Source organism: Hemicordylus capensis, chromosome 3 (assembly GCF_027244095.1).
Source record: "Hemicordylus capensis ecotype Gifberg chromosome 3, rHemCap1.1.pri, whole genome shotgun sequence".
Lineage (NCBI taxonomy): Eukaryota > Metazoa > Chordata > Lepidosauria > Squamata > Cordylidae > Hemicordylus > Hemicordylus capensis.
The window spans coordinates 207,702,607-207,715,878 of NC_069659.1; the positions used below are offsets into that span (position 1 = coordinate 207,702,607).

Genomic DNA, 13,272 nt, shown 5'->3' on the forward strand with positions numbered 1-13,272 from the left:
GGGGAACAAGCCACATAGCATGGATAGCACAAGACTATGTATATCCCACAATTCTATATAAGCACACAATACAAACCAAGTGGAGTTCTCTTCCTTGTAAAAATGCATACACTACCCAAATTTCTACATTTGGGAATCCTGTCCAAATCCCACTTACTAGCTATAAGTTATGTAAAGATTATACTGGCTCAGTTGTGCCAGTATAGTTAAGATGGAGAGTGTTTTTAACATTCTGCCATTATAAACCCTGAACATTCTATTGTTTATGAAGTCAAAGGTATCCACCCAATCCCTGTGAAATCATGCACACTTTCCCTTGGTCTTTTGGGCTGGGGAAGGATGCATCCAGGCAGACATTTAACAGGTGCAGTTTCCCTAAGCACTTCCTAGAGTTGGCCCTGATCAATTTCTGCCTGATGCATCTCTAATCAAGGCAAAGTGTAGGTGCATGGAACCTCATTTCTAAAGTCATCATCATATAGCCGACTGTATAAAGATGGACACCTTAACTTGCAATTTCCATTCTTTTTAGAGCACAAGTGAAAACGTAAAGCATCAACTCATCTTAAACCAAAGGTTTTTGGATTAGGTTTCTTCTGATCAAAGTACTATGGCTTTGGATTTTTGTCAGTGCAAAGAAGAAAAGGCTTAAAGACAGCCATGCTAAACTGTCCTCTAATTAGGGTGTTTGCTACCCATCCCATATGCCTTTCTTACCCTGACTCAAAGCTTGGCTTTTGGTGGCATTACACAACAGCACCAATGAAATCTACTACACCCCATGCCTGCAAAAAAGGATACTATCCACGAAAGGACAAGTTAATAGTGACAAAACTCACACTCTCTCCATAATGCCATACCTTAATAAGGTATGGCATTACCCCATACCTTAAGAATTGCTGGAGATGGAAGACTAACTTTAATTTTTTCATCCTTGCCAACCAGGATAGAAGCAATAATCTGACAAGCTTTAGCTCGGTCAAAAAAAGTGTCTTTCAGTGTGAGGAGGTAGGCACCTAGAATGGAATTTAAAAAAAACCAAAAAACTTCAGTGCAATAGAACAGAATTGAAAAGGCATTAATATACATTATAGCAGCCATAAATTTATTTATTTATGTATTAAATGAAACAGACCACAGAGACCCATCTTAGCCATACACTGGTCCCTTGGCCATAAGTACTGGAGTAACCAAGGTACCATATTCTGCACAGCAAGAGAAGTATATTCATGTGGCATTCATGCTAATGACACTATGTTAATCAAAGCTCTTTCATCAGGTTAATCTGAGCTCTCAGGAGGTACAGCTTCTGTCAAACAAGTTCTAGGAATGCCCAGTTCATGTATGCTCTAACATATATTGTTAGTAATATTTGAGAATCCCTTTGAAAAATCTAACTGCAAGAATTCAAACCAACGAGACACTCCCCTCCCTCCCTCTCGCCTCTCTCTCACACACGCGCATACACACACACTCTTCCAAAACAGACCTGTAAGGAAATCCTGGATTGCAGCAATAAGAGGTTCTCCATTTCTTGGTGTTACCAAATTTGCTTTGGTCTGGGATGGCATAGGAGTGGAGAGAAGAAGAAAAAATCAGCTCTTTCACACATTAATTAATGTGTAATCTACAACATGGCCCATGTTTTATTTATAGCTAACCATTTTTCACAGGGCCATGAAAATACAATTACATTCTTTTCAAGACATGTTAAGACTCAATTTGTACATCATTTGGCTTCCAAACGGCAATCACTATATATCTATAGGTCACCAGTTGGAAGCCAGTTCTGTTAGACCCTCCCTGTTCACTGCCTCCTCCTCCGTCCTCCATCCTTTGTGGTGAAGATCATGCACCACAGCTGTCCCTTGCCCCAGTCCGATACCTGATCACAAGCTATGTTCTCCATTTAGGGATGGGGATTTTTTGGGGTGGGGTGGGGTGGGTTGGAGGCAGTATGATACTGCAGAGGTAGAGGAGAGATCAATAAGGAGGGCAGCGTCTAATACAGCTGTGGAATCTCCAGTGAAGTTTGACCATGACAGCAGGGAGCCTCCCCAAAGTTCTGACTGTTGGAGGTTCCCTGCTGTTATGGTAGAATTGCATCCAACAGCTCTGTTGGACCCCAAGTGATGCACAGACCTGGGTGGGGAGGCAGTAGCAAAACAAAGAACGAACCTTGTACTGCAATGTCCAGTTCTTGCAAGTTATGACCAGCAATCCAAACTAAGCAGCAACCAGTCACCCCACCTTATTCCACTAAGAAGGCGGAACAGTACTTTGCTTACCCCCATCAGAACAAGTGCTTCTGCTTTGGCTTCTTCAGTTTGAGGAAGATGAAGATTCATCTCATCACCATCAAAGTCAGCATTGTATGGTGTACAGACACATTCATTAAATCTGAAAGTCCGATGGGGTTTTACTCTCGCCTGAAAAGACACAATCAGCTCAAGGAGAGAAACCGAACAAAAAATCTGAGGTATTCAGAATATGCCACCAGTATTCATGGAATATTTGTGTTCTTTGCTTTTAAATGGCTTCTGTTTTATTTAAAAAAGGGAGAGAAGTGCTCTGTTGGTCCAAATGGCAATTTCATTTCATTGTTTCCAGGCATTGCTAGAGGTTTGATGACACTCAAGTTATAGCCATTTAAAGTTCTGCAGACCCAGGAGCCAGAACTTTACCCAACAGGAAGATAAGGAGAGAATAAGAAGCCATTATGAAACCTGGGCTCATATCTGTGGCAATGTATTTGTTAAAGAAACAAAACCAGCCAGCTGCTAGTATATGCAGTATCTTCACAATTTACAGCATAGGCTGCATCTATCTACACATACAGCAGAATGCAATGGTTCAGAATGGACTGAACCACTTCAGAACAGAGGATCACAGATTTGAATGTTCTCCCTATGTTCAAAACTTCCTGCAAGTAAAAAACAAATACAGCAGTCTGGACTAGAAATTTACTCCCAATGTACTTGCTTTCTAGATATAGGGGAACTATTTTTAACAAGTAGAAGCTCTGAACATTTGATTCCTCCCATCCTGCAATTTGAAGTGATACAGTTCATTCTACTACCTCATTTTTCTGTATATACAGACCCTGTTTTACTCATGAGTCTGCCAGGAAGCCAAAATCCTACCTTTTATCTTACTAACATACCACACTGTTAAACCTAGATCATTTGACTATGGAGACTTGTTTCAGCCATTTGTGTTCATAACACACAACTGAAGATGCAGAACTTATGGAATAGTTACCCAAATTGCACAGGGAAGAATGGTGCATGTCCTTCTTGGACAATTGCAAAGACGAAGATATAAATCACATTGCAAGCTTATCAGTGGCATAAACAACTATTAGTTTTCAATTCCTGATTCTTCCACACAAGAATAACCCCTGGCACAGAATTCAGGAATACCAGTGCAAAGGTTCCCAACGTTAGGTGCCCAGATATTGTTGGACTACAGCTCCCACCCACCCCAGGGAGTTGTAGTCCAACAACATCTGGGGACTCAACACTGGGAACCCCAACACCAGTGGGCCCTAAGGAACTACAGCAAGTGTTAGGATGCTTACGATATGAGCCATGATGCTTAGTTTGTGTAAAGAGGGTTGCCGGTTGAACAGGACTATATCTCCATCATGGAGGTGCCTTTCTATAATATCACCATACTTCAGCTCCTGAGCCATCTTCTCACGGTTTCCATATTTCAAGTACCTAGGCAAAGGATGGGGGAGAAAATGTAATAGAAAGGAAAGTCTCAGGAGTGCTGTTCCCTCTAACAGGGATTTCCAGATGTTCACTACAACTCCCAGCATCCCCAGCTACACTGGCCTTTGGCTGGGGATTATGGGAGTTGTAGACAACAACATCTGGGAATCCCTGTTAGAGGGAACACTGTTTGGGAGCAATGGTTGCTTTCCACTTTTTAATGAAGAGCCTACTTATTTGAAGCTGCACTGACACTTCTATAGGACTAACAAACCCTACTGGCAATTCTTTTAATAAAACGATAGCTGGACACTTTTACATACCATTTTAACTTTATTTTATTAAAGTTACAGATCTGTGCCTCAGTCCAAACATTGAGAACCTGCTCTTGCAAATGGATACTGTGCTTGCAGTTCCCCACCCTGATCAAGCTTCTGGGGCTGTGCAAACAAAGAAGTATGAGGGGTGCCACTCATTTAACCCTCTCCAGAGTCATGTTTTTTTTTACACATGAGTAGGATGTTCTACTCCCAAGTAGCCCCATTGGATATAAAGGATGCCCTCCAACTTATTCAGGCCACAGAACCCACTCCAGAGGAGTGCAGCGGTGCCCCCCACATCCCAAGCATGGCGCCTGTGTGACTGCACAACTCACTGAAAATGTGAGTTCTCAGCTAAGAAAAATGAACACTTCAAACCCCACACTAATAAGGATCCATACTTCAACAGCTCAGTTTTCAGACACACTGTGACTGATCTAAAGGCAATCATCATACGTCTGGAAGCTGGTCAAGTGCCTTCTGCAGTCCAGTCTCCTGCTTAGTTTCTTGTCAGATGTCCTTGAGCACACACTTCTTGGGTACACACAAGACCATGATCTGCTGTGCATCCAAGCCAAACACAGATGACAGTGCTTCCCTTTGTGGATGTGGTTGCATCTCTGGGGGTATGTCTGGCTTGTTGTGTCTCATAATGGCTACATAACCCTCGCTCAGGAGATCCTCTGCCAGCTGTACACTGGGGAAAACGTTTTCTCCACCACAATTTTTTTGAGAGCAGGTTCAGACAAATACAGCTGCACACGTGATAACAACAGGGCTGTGGCAAGAAGGCATGTGCCCTGATGTCACTGGTGGATGTGTCAATCCGATCTTGGCAGATCTTTCAATCACATGAAAGGGATGCTAATCTGAATCACCCCTCTACAGGTGCTCCAACAGTTTTGGAGTGCAGGTGGAGGGGCGATTCACCTGAAGCTGCCTCAAGTGTTGTTCCATGGCCACATACATTGTTGCACAACTTGCAGCCCTACTTGTCTTTGTTGCAGTCCTCCTCCAGCTTGCTTCCCAAGATCAACATGGCCTGTTAGTGGGTAGGATGGTTCTGCATTGCAGCACCACCATATTTTCAAACTGTACTTCTTTGGCTTGCTTGACATTTGTTGCAAGAAGAAACAGAACCTCAGGAACATTAAAGCTGCTCATCAACTGTTAGGTCAGACACAGGAATGCAGCACTGCTATAACTGCTGCACAAACAAGGTCCAGATACCACTAATGGTGCCAGCTTGGTAATCACTCTTATCTACCATCATGTGGCTTTGTCATTGAACCTAAAATTACTTGTGATGACCTCAAGTCAAACCATCTCAGCTGCATCGTGGCACAGAAGTAGGAAGGCCAAAATGCACTGCCTATAATCCCTGCAGCTCTTCATAATTGGCATGAAACACACCAGCCAGGACTAGCGGGCCAAGATACACTTTCAGTTCTATTAGGTCAAGGTGCCTCCACTGAAACATAGGAAGCTGCTGCCTAGAGCCAGCGTGGTGTAGTGGTTAGAGTGCTGGACTAGGACCGAGGAGACCCGAGTTCAAATCCCCATTCAGCCATGATACTAGCTGGGTGACTCTGGGCCAGTCACATCTCTCTCAGGCTAACCTACTTCACAGGATTGTTGTGAGGAGCAACTTGAGTATGTAGTACACCGCTCTGGGCTCCTTGGAGGAAGAGCGGGATATAAGTGTAAAATAAAATAATAATGAGAGCCAGCATGGTGTAGTGGTTAGAGTGCTGGACTAGGACCAGGGAGACCAGAGTTAAAATCCCCATTCAGCCATGATACTAGCTGGGTGACTCTGGGCCAGTCACTTCCCTATCAGCCTAACCTACTTCACAAGGTTGTTGTGAGGAGAAACTTAATATAACTTATATGTAGTATACTGCTCTGGGCTCCTTGGAGAAAGAGCGGGATATAAAATGTAAAAAAAATAAATAAACGTAAGAGTCTGACAGTTGGTCCATCTACTCTGACTAGCAGTGGCTCCCTTTCAGACACTCAAGGTCTCAAATTGCAAGGGAGTTGTTTCATTCACTGCCTCCTCCTCCTGGACTCAACTCCTCTTATAGTCTGGCCTCTCACTGGAGGACCTAGAACCCACCTCAGCACTGATGTGTGCATTGTGTGTGTGTGTGTGGGGGGGGGTGTCATCTTCCTGAACGGGAGTACAAAATTCTGCAGTCCCTCTGACACTTTCATCTTTCAAGGTCAATTGAACTTTCAAAGGGAAGCAAAACTGAAATTTCCAAAGAGAAACAGGGTGTTCTCTCCCATTCTGTATGGATTAAAATGGGCATGGGATAGAAACCACCCCACTATAGGAATTCCATTCATTTCTGGGGTGGTTTTTCTCCCAATTGATTTATAATGAGAATAGGGTAGAAACTACCCCACCACAGAAAGCCCATTCATTATGGGGTAGTTTTCTTCCCTGTGTCATATTTTTATTGATAACAAATATCATAGCTGGTGAGGAGCCATCCTTGTGAATACACTGTGTACCAGAGTCCAGGTAAGGGTTTGACAACAAGAGCATAGCTGGGAGTGCAGTGGTTTGCTTGTTTAACTCACCTTTACCCAGCTGGGGGTGGAGATCTACCCCAAAATCCAGATAAGGGTTAAAGAAATCTTAGTCAATTAAGTGTATATTTTAAAATCAATTAATCTAGAACATATTTGCATATGATTAAAGCTTCAGTTTTGAAAAAAACACGCATTTGTTTTTTGATCTTAGACAGCTACACTTATAAGCTGCAGTAGGTACTATCTTTGAAGAGCTATTACTTTATTTGTAAGAGAAAGGGAAGTGCGAGGGAAAATGCCTCTTTAACTGGTACTTGCAAGCTGCAGTTGTTTCATTTTAAGTGCTTGCATTAAAAATAAGCAATAGTATTACCTACTATTTGTTAATCTATTCATTTAAAGGTCACAGTCCTAGTAATTGGGCTTATCAGCTGTTCAATATGGAGAGCAGTCTCCTCTCCACCATGACCACCCCACACTCCTGCCAAAGACCTAATCAACACAGTGACTGTTTTAGAAGAGGTATCCATGGTCACAGCCCCAGCAGCTAGATCAGAACCCTAGCTTATAAAGTGCTGCATATTTGATGAACCACTGCTCTTCAAGGCAAAATACACCAAAAATGAATTCAGTACAAGAAACAAGTTCTATACTTCTGCATGAAGAGACACAAACAAGACCAGCTGAGGCTAGTGTTAGTGAAGTGGAACTGATAGCAAGAAAGGTTCCAGCCAGCCTCTGATACAGTTCCATTCTTATCTTTGAATGCAAGGTCAAGTGACTGAGAACACAGAAAAAGGCCACTTCAGATACAAAGCCGCACCTTTTCATTGGTGTGTGCCGCTGCTGAATAAAATTGGCTCCGGGATGAACCTCTGGACCATTCCGAACAAGTTTCCTCATAAAATCAATGTTAGCTTTGTTGACCTGAAACAGGAATGCCCCCGAGTTAGAACAGCAGCAGCAACGAAAAACTCCTGCTACCACACTTTTTGTGAAGGGGTTGGCCCAACTTTTTTTTTGCTGCCCTGGGTGAATTCAAGTTGTGTCCTCCCTCCCCTGTGTTGGGCAACGCTGCACATTAAGTGATCAAGAATTAACCGGGATACCCAGGTGGCCCAATGGAGACTGGGAGACTCTCAATAACTTTCTCGGGATACAAGAGATATTACCTTGCCCGCAAGTTGTTAAGCTGCCCCTCGGACCTTTCTCCAGAAATGCAGGCAGCAGCCCTTCTTCCCCAAGCCTCTATGCACAACAAGATTAGGAACATGTCTCACCTTTGCATCCCCTCCCCACAGCCCACCACATGTAGGAAGTAAGGCACAGGCCAGATGAGAGAGTGTTTAGCATCTCCCTTGCCTGGCAATCCAGACCAAGCTTGAGCTCTGTTTCTGATGATACCACGTGAAGAGGTTCCAGGAGTTAGTAAGGGATGGGATCACTCCACAAAAGGAAACATTTATTTTCTCTAAGTACCTTCTCAGGAAATGTTAGTATTTTGGCAACATGAACAGGAACAGCAACTTCATCAATTCGTAAGTTTGGATCAGGTGAAATAACTGTCCTGCCAGAGAAATCCACTCGCTTTCCAGACAAATTTCCTCTAAACCGACCTTTGAAAAAGAGCAAGTTGAAGTTAGTCAAGTAAAAATTAGCCGATTTTCCAAAATGCCTGTGAAGGAAATAGACTCGAAATCCATTATCATCATTATTTATTGTACCATGAATATACATGGTGCTTTACAGAAAAATGAATAAGGCAGGTTCCTGCCTCAGGGACTTTACATTCTAAACAGAAGGAGGAAGATGGGAGGTGAAGGGAAGAACATGCATTCAGTTCAGTTTCAGTAGAGGATGAGGATTGAGGCGATAAAGCCAAGGGCTTCATGAAAAAGGTGTCTTCTGAGTTTCAGGCATAAGGAGCTGCAAGACAACTGAGAGGGGTAGAAGAAAGGTCATGGGTGGGGAGATATATCTATAAAAGGGCAGAGAGATGCAGGGGGAGCCTATTGCCTAATACCAGGATGAAGACAGCCAGAGACAGAGAGTCTGTCTGGCATCATAAGCAAAAGAAGCTAGCAAGCCCAGGTGAGTAATTAGTATAATTTCTTGATTCACAAGGACGACAGTATATGATCCTAGAGGAGCTGTTTATTCCCCACTTTCAACAACTGATATCGGGATTAGGCATACAATTAAGTCTGGTGGTCTTATTACTTCCCACACAAAGCTGATTCAGGAGTTTTGTCCAAGAAGCTGGATAATAATCCAAGAAATAAATATATAAATGAAAATCCAGAGAGCTCCAAACACAAACCAATTCAAGCAAAATTAAACACTCACTCTGTGCCCAAATCTAAAAACCGATCGCTCCAATGTACATTTGTTACAGCTCTGCAAGGGAGGGGCCAGTGGCAGACCACCTGTCATGTACAGAAGGTCTCAGGTTCAATACCCAGAGGCCTTTCATAGTTCTCAGGTAACAGGGCTATGAAAGGCCTCTGCCCAAGACCCTAGAATGCCACTGCCAGTCAGAATAGCCAATATTGGGCTAGATGGACCAATAGTCTGACTAAGGCAGCTACACATGTTCAAGCTAAGGCAGACAGAGATTATGTTGAGATGCCTACCCTGCTTGCCCTTCAGTCTTTGAACAAAGCCTCTTGTCCACTTCTTGGGTGCCATGTTCAGAGGAATGCCAGAGAGTTCACTGTTAATGTATAAGGCACACTGCAATTGCAGGAAATCCCAGTCCTCCATTATCATCTGGGTTTTGGCTCCCGATATTCTATGCTGACCACAAAAATAAGCAAATTCAAAATAATACATTTTAGCACAGGCAAGAGTCACATTTTCTGAGACCATTCAGCAAGAACAAGATGCAAGTGCTCATACAGGACTTTGGTCAAGACATCTCACAAATATCTAAAACAAAACAACAAGAAGTTCTGATAAGAACTAATCTCCCTACTTTACTTTCACTATAATCTTAATTGATAATTACCAACTTCTGCCTCAAACGTCTGCCCATCTACCATCTTGAATTGGGGTGGATGACATTGTCACAAACTAAGTTGTTGAGGTATCCCTATGTGTCCCAACAGCTGTAGGAAATTTGATTCAAATCAGGCCATTCATACCTTAACCTACTTGCGCCTCAAATGTTCATGCATCCATCATCTTGAATTGGGGTGGATGACATCACAAACTGCACTGCTGATGTGTCCCTACAACTGTACTCAATTTGGTTCATCTCGGTCAAGGCATTGTGAAGTTAGTAGTGGGGGACTGACACAGACAGACAGACAGACCGAGAGAATGCCAGGGGATCTCAGAAGCTTACTTTCCTTAAGGAAAGTAGGCAAAAAAGCATAACAGCATTCTTATTCAGGATGCCAAGTGAAAAGTACTCTACCCTGAAGAAACAGAGCATGATCTAGATTGCCTATAAACATATGTAAATAAAGCTCACCTTTTTGATCACGTCATTGAGGAAAATTATTTCTGTCAGCTTCATTGTCAAGTCGTCCTCATTGGTGCCAGATTTTAAGTCACTCACCACAGAGGGTCTGATGCACAGCGGGGGAACCAAGAGTCGTGTCAAGATCAAGTCAGAAGGCTTGCCTGATTCAGGGTTCATCAAAAGCAGAGGAATATCTTCTGCAGGAATTCTCTTTAAAAGATTCAACACCACTAACGGATTCAAGTTCTCCTACAAAATTCAACAGAACGTGAATGTAAACACCAGAGGACAGGAAATCCCATTTTGGACGTTCATTTAATATATGCTTCTACCCACTCGTTTATCTGACAGCTTAAGGAAAAGAGGAAAAGCAAAATGTTATGCCAGCATTTCAGGGACGCAAATACTTGGGATCACAACACCCTTAGTCAGACATTATAGAATGACTGTAGGCGTACGTGTATACACATGCTTATGCCAAAAGCAGGGTAGGTGCTTTCAGGATGTTATTAGACCTTCAGTGTCTTTGCAACAGAGAAACAGCACTGGGTAGCCCCACTCAGCACTTAAATTGCTTTCCCCTCACCCACACCCTCTACATTTCTACAGTGCTGCTTCCCATGCCGTTTCCCCCTCCTCTTTTTGTAGCATCCTCCGTTCCTGTGCCACTTCATCTCCAGCCTGAAGTAATGAGGCTGGGTGGCAGGAACAGTGGCGAGGCAGCATGCTGCTTGCTTTGCCCTGGCTCCCAAGCCCCTGCCTCCATCGGGGCTGGGAGCCTCCTTGGAATGAGGACATGCAAGCACCTTGTGCCACCATCAGGATGCACATACACCTTCATTCCCAGGAAGCTCCTGGCCCCAATGGAGGCAGAGGGGCTTTTTGAACCAGGGAGAGGTGAGCGGTGCCTCCACCTCCACAGCAGCCCCCAACAGAAACAGAGGGGTTTGGGAACTGGGGGTGAGGTGAGTGGTGTCCCCACACCAGCACACCGCTTGTCCACTGGTCCTGCCGCCCGCCCAGTTGACCATGGAGGGTTGGAGAGTCCACATAGCCCCGTGGCAATCCCTCTGCCTGGGGAGGCTGCCCAGATGATGGCGGAGTGGTGGCAGAGTTGCCAATGTAAAGGGGGTTGGAGCTGCCGGGGAGGGGGGCAAAAACGAGCCCACCCACCCCATTAAATATTTAAATTAAAAGATAAGTTTTATATTAATAGTCTTAATCATTTCAATTAATTATCTTATTAATTTTAATTAATTTTAAACTTTAAAGTTGACCTTGACCCGTGCACGCCAAGGCACAGTTGGTTTTTGGCCCAAGGCACAGTTGGTTTTGAGTTGTGCACCCCTGCTATAAACTATCAGTTTGTAGGTATTTATTAAGACGTGCATAGGCATTCAAAGTGCTCAGGTCAGCTTTCCCGGGAGGCAAGCTGAGGTACTAGCCTCAGGTTGAGTAGTGCAGGGACCCTGCCACCGCCATGGGCAGCACCCCATCTACCTGAGGCTGGTCTCTTGCTGCTGCTCCTTCCTTGTGCTTTTGATTTGTCAGCCCTGCCCCCTGGGCTGAAACCCACTGATACTGCCCCTCTTCCCTCTAGCTGGTCTCCCCCTCCTGGATCACACTCCGCCTGTCCGCTGCAGCTGCATCCAGTTTCACCTGGTCAGATGTATGGCACTGCCAGCAGCAGTGACCAGCTCACTCACTCACTCATCCATTGCTCACTGCCGCTATCTCCTCAGCACCACACTTCCCTGTGCTTCTGTTTTATTTCCTGTTGCGGGAAGGGAGCTCCTTAGAGAGCTCCAAGGAAAGAACTGTTCTGTGGGATGCTTGAATGGAGGTGACTAAGCAGCTAAATGCAGTGCTGGGGAAACAAGCGGCAATGAATGATGGACAGCGGGGTGACTGAATGAGATGGTCCTTTGTCCTGGCAGCCAGGACAGGTGGACCCTGGGTGCCTGAAGTTGCTATAGTAACGGCAGTGAGAATGCAAGGGAGAGGGAAGTGAGAGGAAGAGGGAAGGTGGCATTGGGCTCTGGCCCAGCGGGCAGGATAGCACTTTCCACCTTGCCTCAGGCACCTAAATGCACGGAGCCATTACAGTCCCAGACCACTTGATGGAAATGCAGACAGCTGCCAGAAGATGCACAAGCTTGAAGCCTAGCTTTCTTCAGCAGGAAGTATACTTTTTCATGGACTCCTATGTTCCTTCCCTTGCAAAACTATTTGGCTTTTTAACAACACCCATCATTCCCCACCACCCATTGAGATCATCAGGAGAGGTCCGTCTGCAGTTGCCAGCTTGTCTGGTGGCTACTCGGGGATGGGCCTTCTCTGCTGCTGCCCCAGAGCTTTGGAATGCGCCCCCTGCTGAAATAAGAGCCTCCCCATCTCTGACAACTTTTTAAAGGTCTTTAAAGATGCACCTCTTCACCCAGGCTTTTAATTAAATATTGTTTTAATAGCTTTAACATCGTTTTAAGATGTTGCTTGAAAATTTAACTTGTTGTAATGTTTTAACTTTTACTATATCATTTATTTTGTTTTAACTACTGTTTTAACTTTTTGTTAGTTTGTTGTAAACCGCCCAGAGACGTGAGTTTTGGGTAGTATAGAAGCATGTTAAAATAAATAAATACATACATACATACATATTCCATACATATGGCAAAGAGTTGCTATCGAGCCCTTTGGATGACAGAAATTATAAGGTGTCTCCTTCCAATGATTCATACTGCCCTCTAATGTCAACTCTGATCATTTTAAACCAAGTTCTCCATGATCACATGCAGACATCTTTCCCATTCCACTTCCAAAGTTCTCTTAACTAGAGATGTGTTTAACCTAGGCTCTCACATATGAGCCATACACTTGGCAGCTGTACTATAATTTTCCTGACTCCTGATAATGGCTAATAAACAATCATTAGACTGGGCAGGTGGACGATGCTACTTCATAAGCCTCACAGTCACAGCTGTACCATTTAAAATAGGACTGATATTGCAGTGAAATTCAATGCATTTCACCTATAAAATCCTGGTTTAATGTGTCTCATATGAACACGAGATGCTGCTTTATATCAAATCAAATCATTGATCCATCTAAACTAGTATTTGTCTACACTGACTGACAGTGACTCTCCAGGGTTTCAGACAGGGGCTTTTCCCAGCCCAGCCTGGAGATGTCCGAACCTGGGATCTTCTGCATGCAAAGCATGACCTCCACA

General features: G+C 44.0%; 1 protein-coding gene across 3 annotated transcripts in view; it reads right to left on the reverse strand.

The window, feature by feature from the left end:
• Positions 1 to 13,272, reverse strand: part of POLR3A (RNA polymerase III subunit A) — an 82,435-nt gene that overhangs the window by 49,557 nt on the left and 19,606 nt on the right. For all 3 annotated transcript variants that reach the window (XM_053307541.1, XM_053307542.1, XM_053307543.1), the window contains exons 6-13: positions 10,053 to 10,292; positions 9,211 to 9,373; positions 8,057 to 8,193; positions 7,401 to 7,504; positions 3,581 to 3,722; positions 2,289 to 2,429; positions 1,490 to 1,559; positions 889 to 1,016 (exon numbers count right to left, since the gene is read on the reverse strand). In XM_053307541.1, coding sequence (XP_053163516.1) covers positions 889 to 1,016; positions 1,490 to 1,559; positions 2,289 to 2,429; positions 3,581 to 3,722; positions 7,401 to 7,504; positions 8,057 to 8,193; positions 9,211 to 9,373; positions 10,053 to 10,292 — 1,125 coding nt within the window. The remainder of the gene's footprint in view (positions 1 to 888; positions 1,017 to 1,489; positions 1,560 to 2,288; positions 2,430 to 3,580; positions 3,723 to 7,400; positions 7,505 to 8,056; positions 8,194 to 9,210; positions 9,374 to 10,052; positions 10,293 to 13,272) is intronic.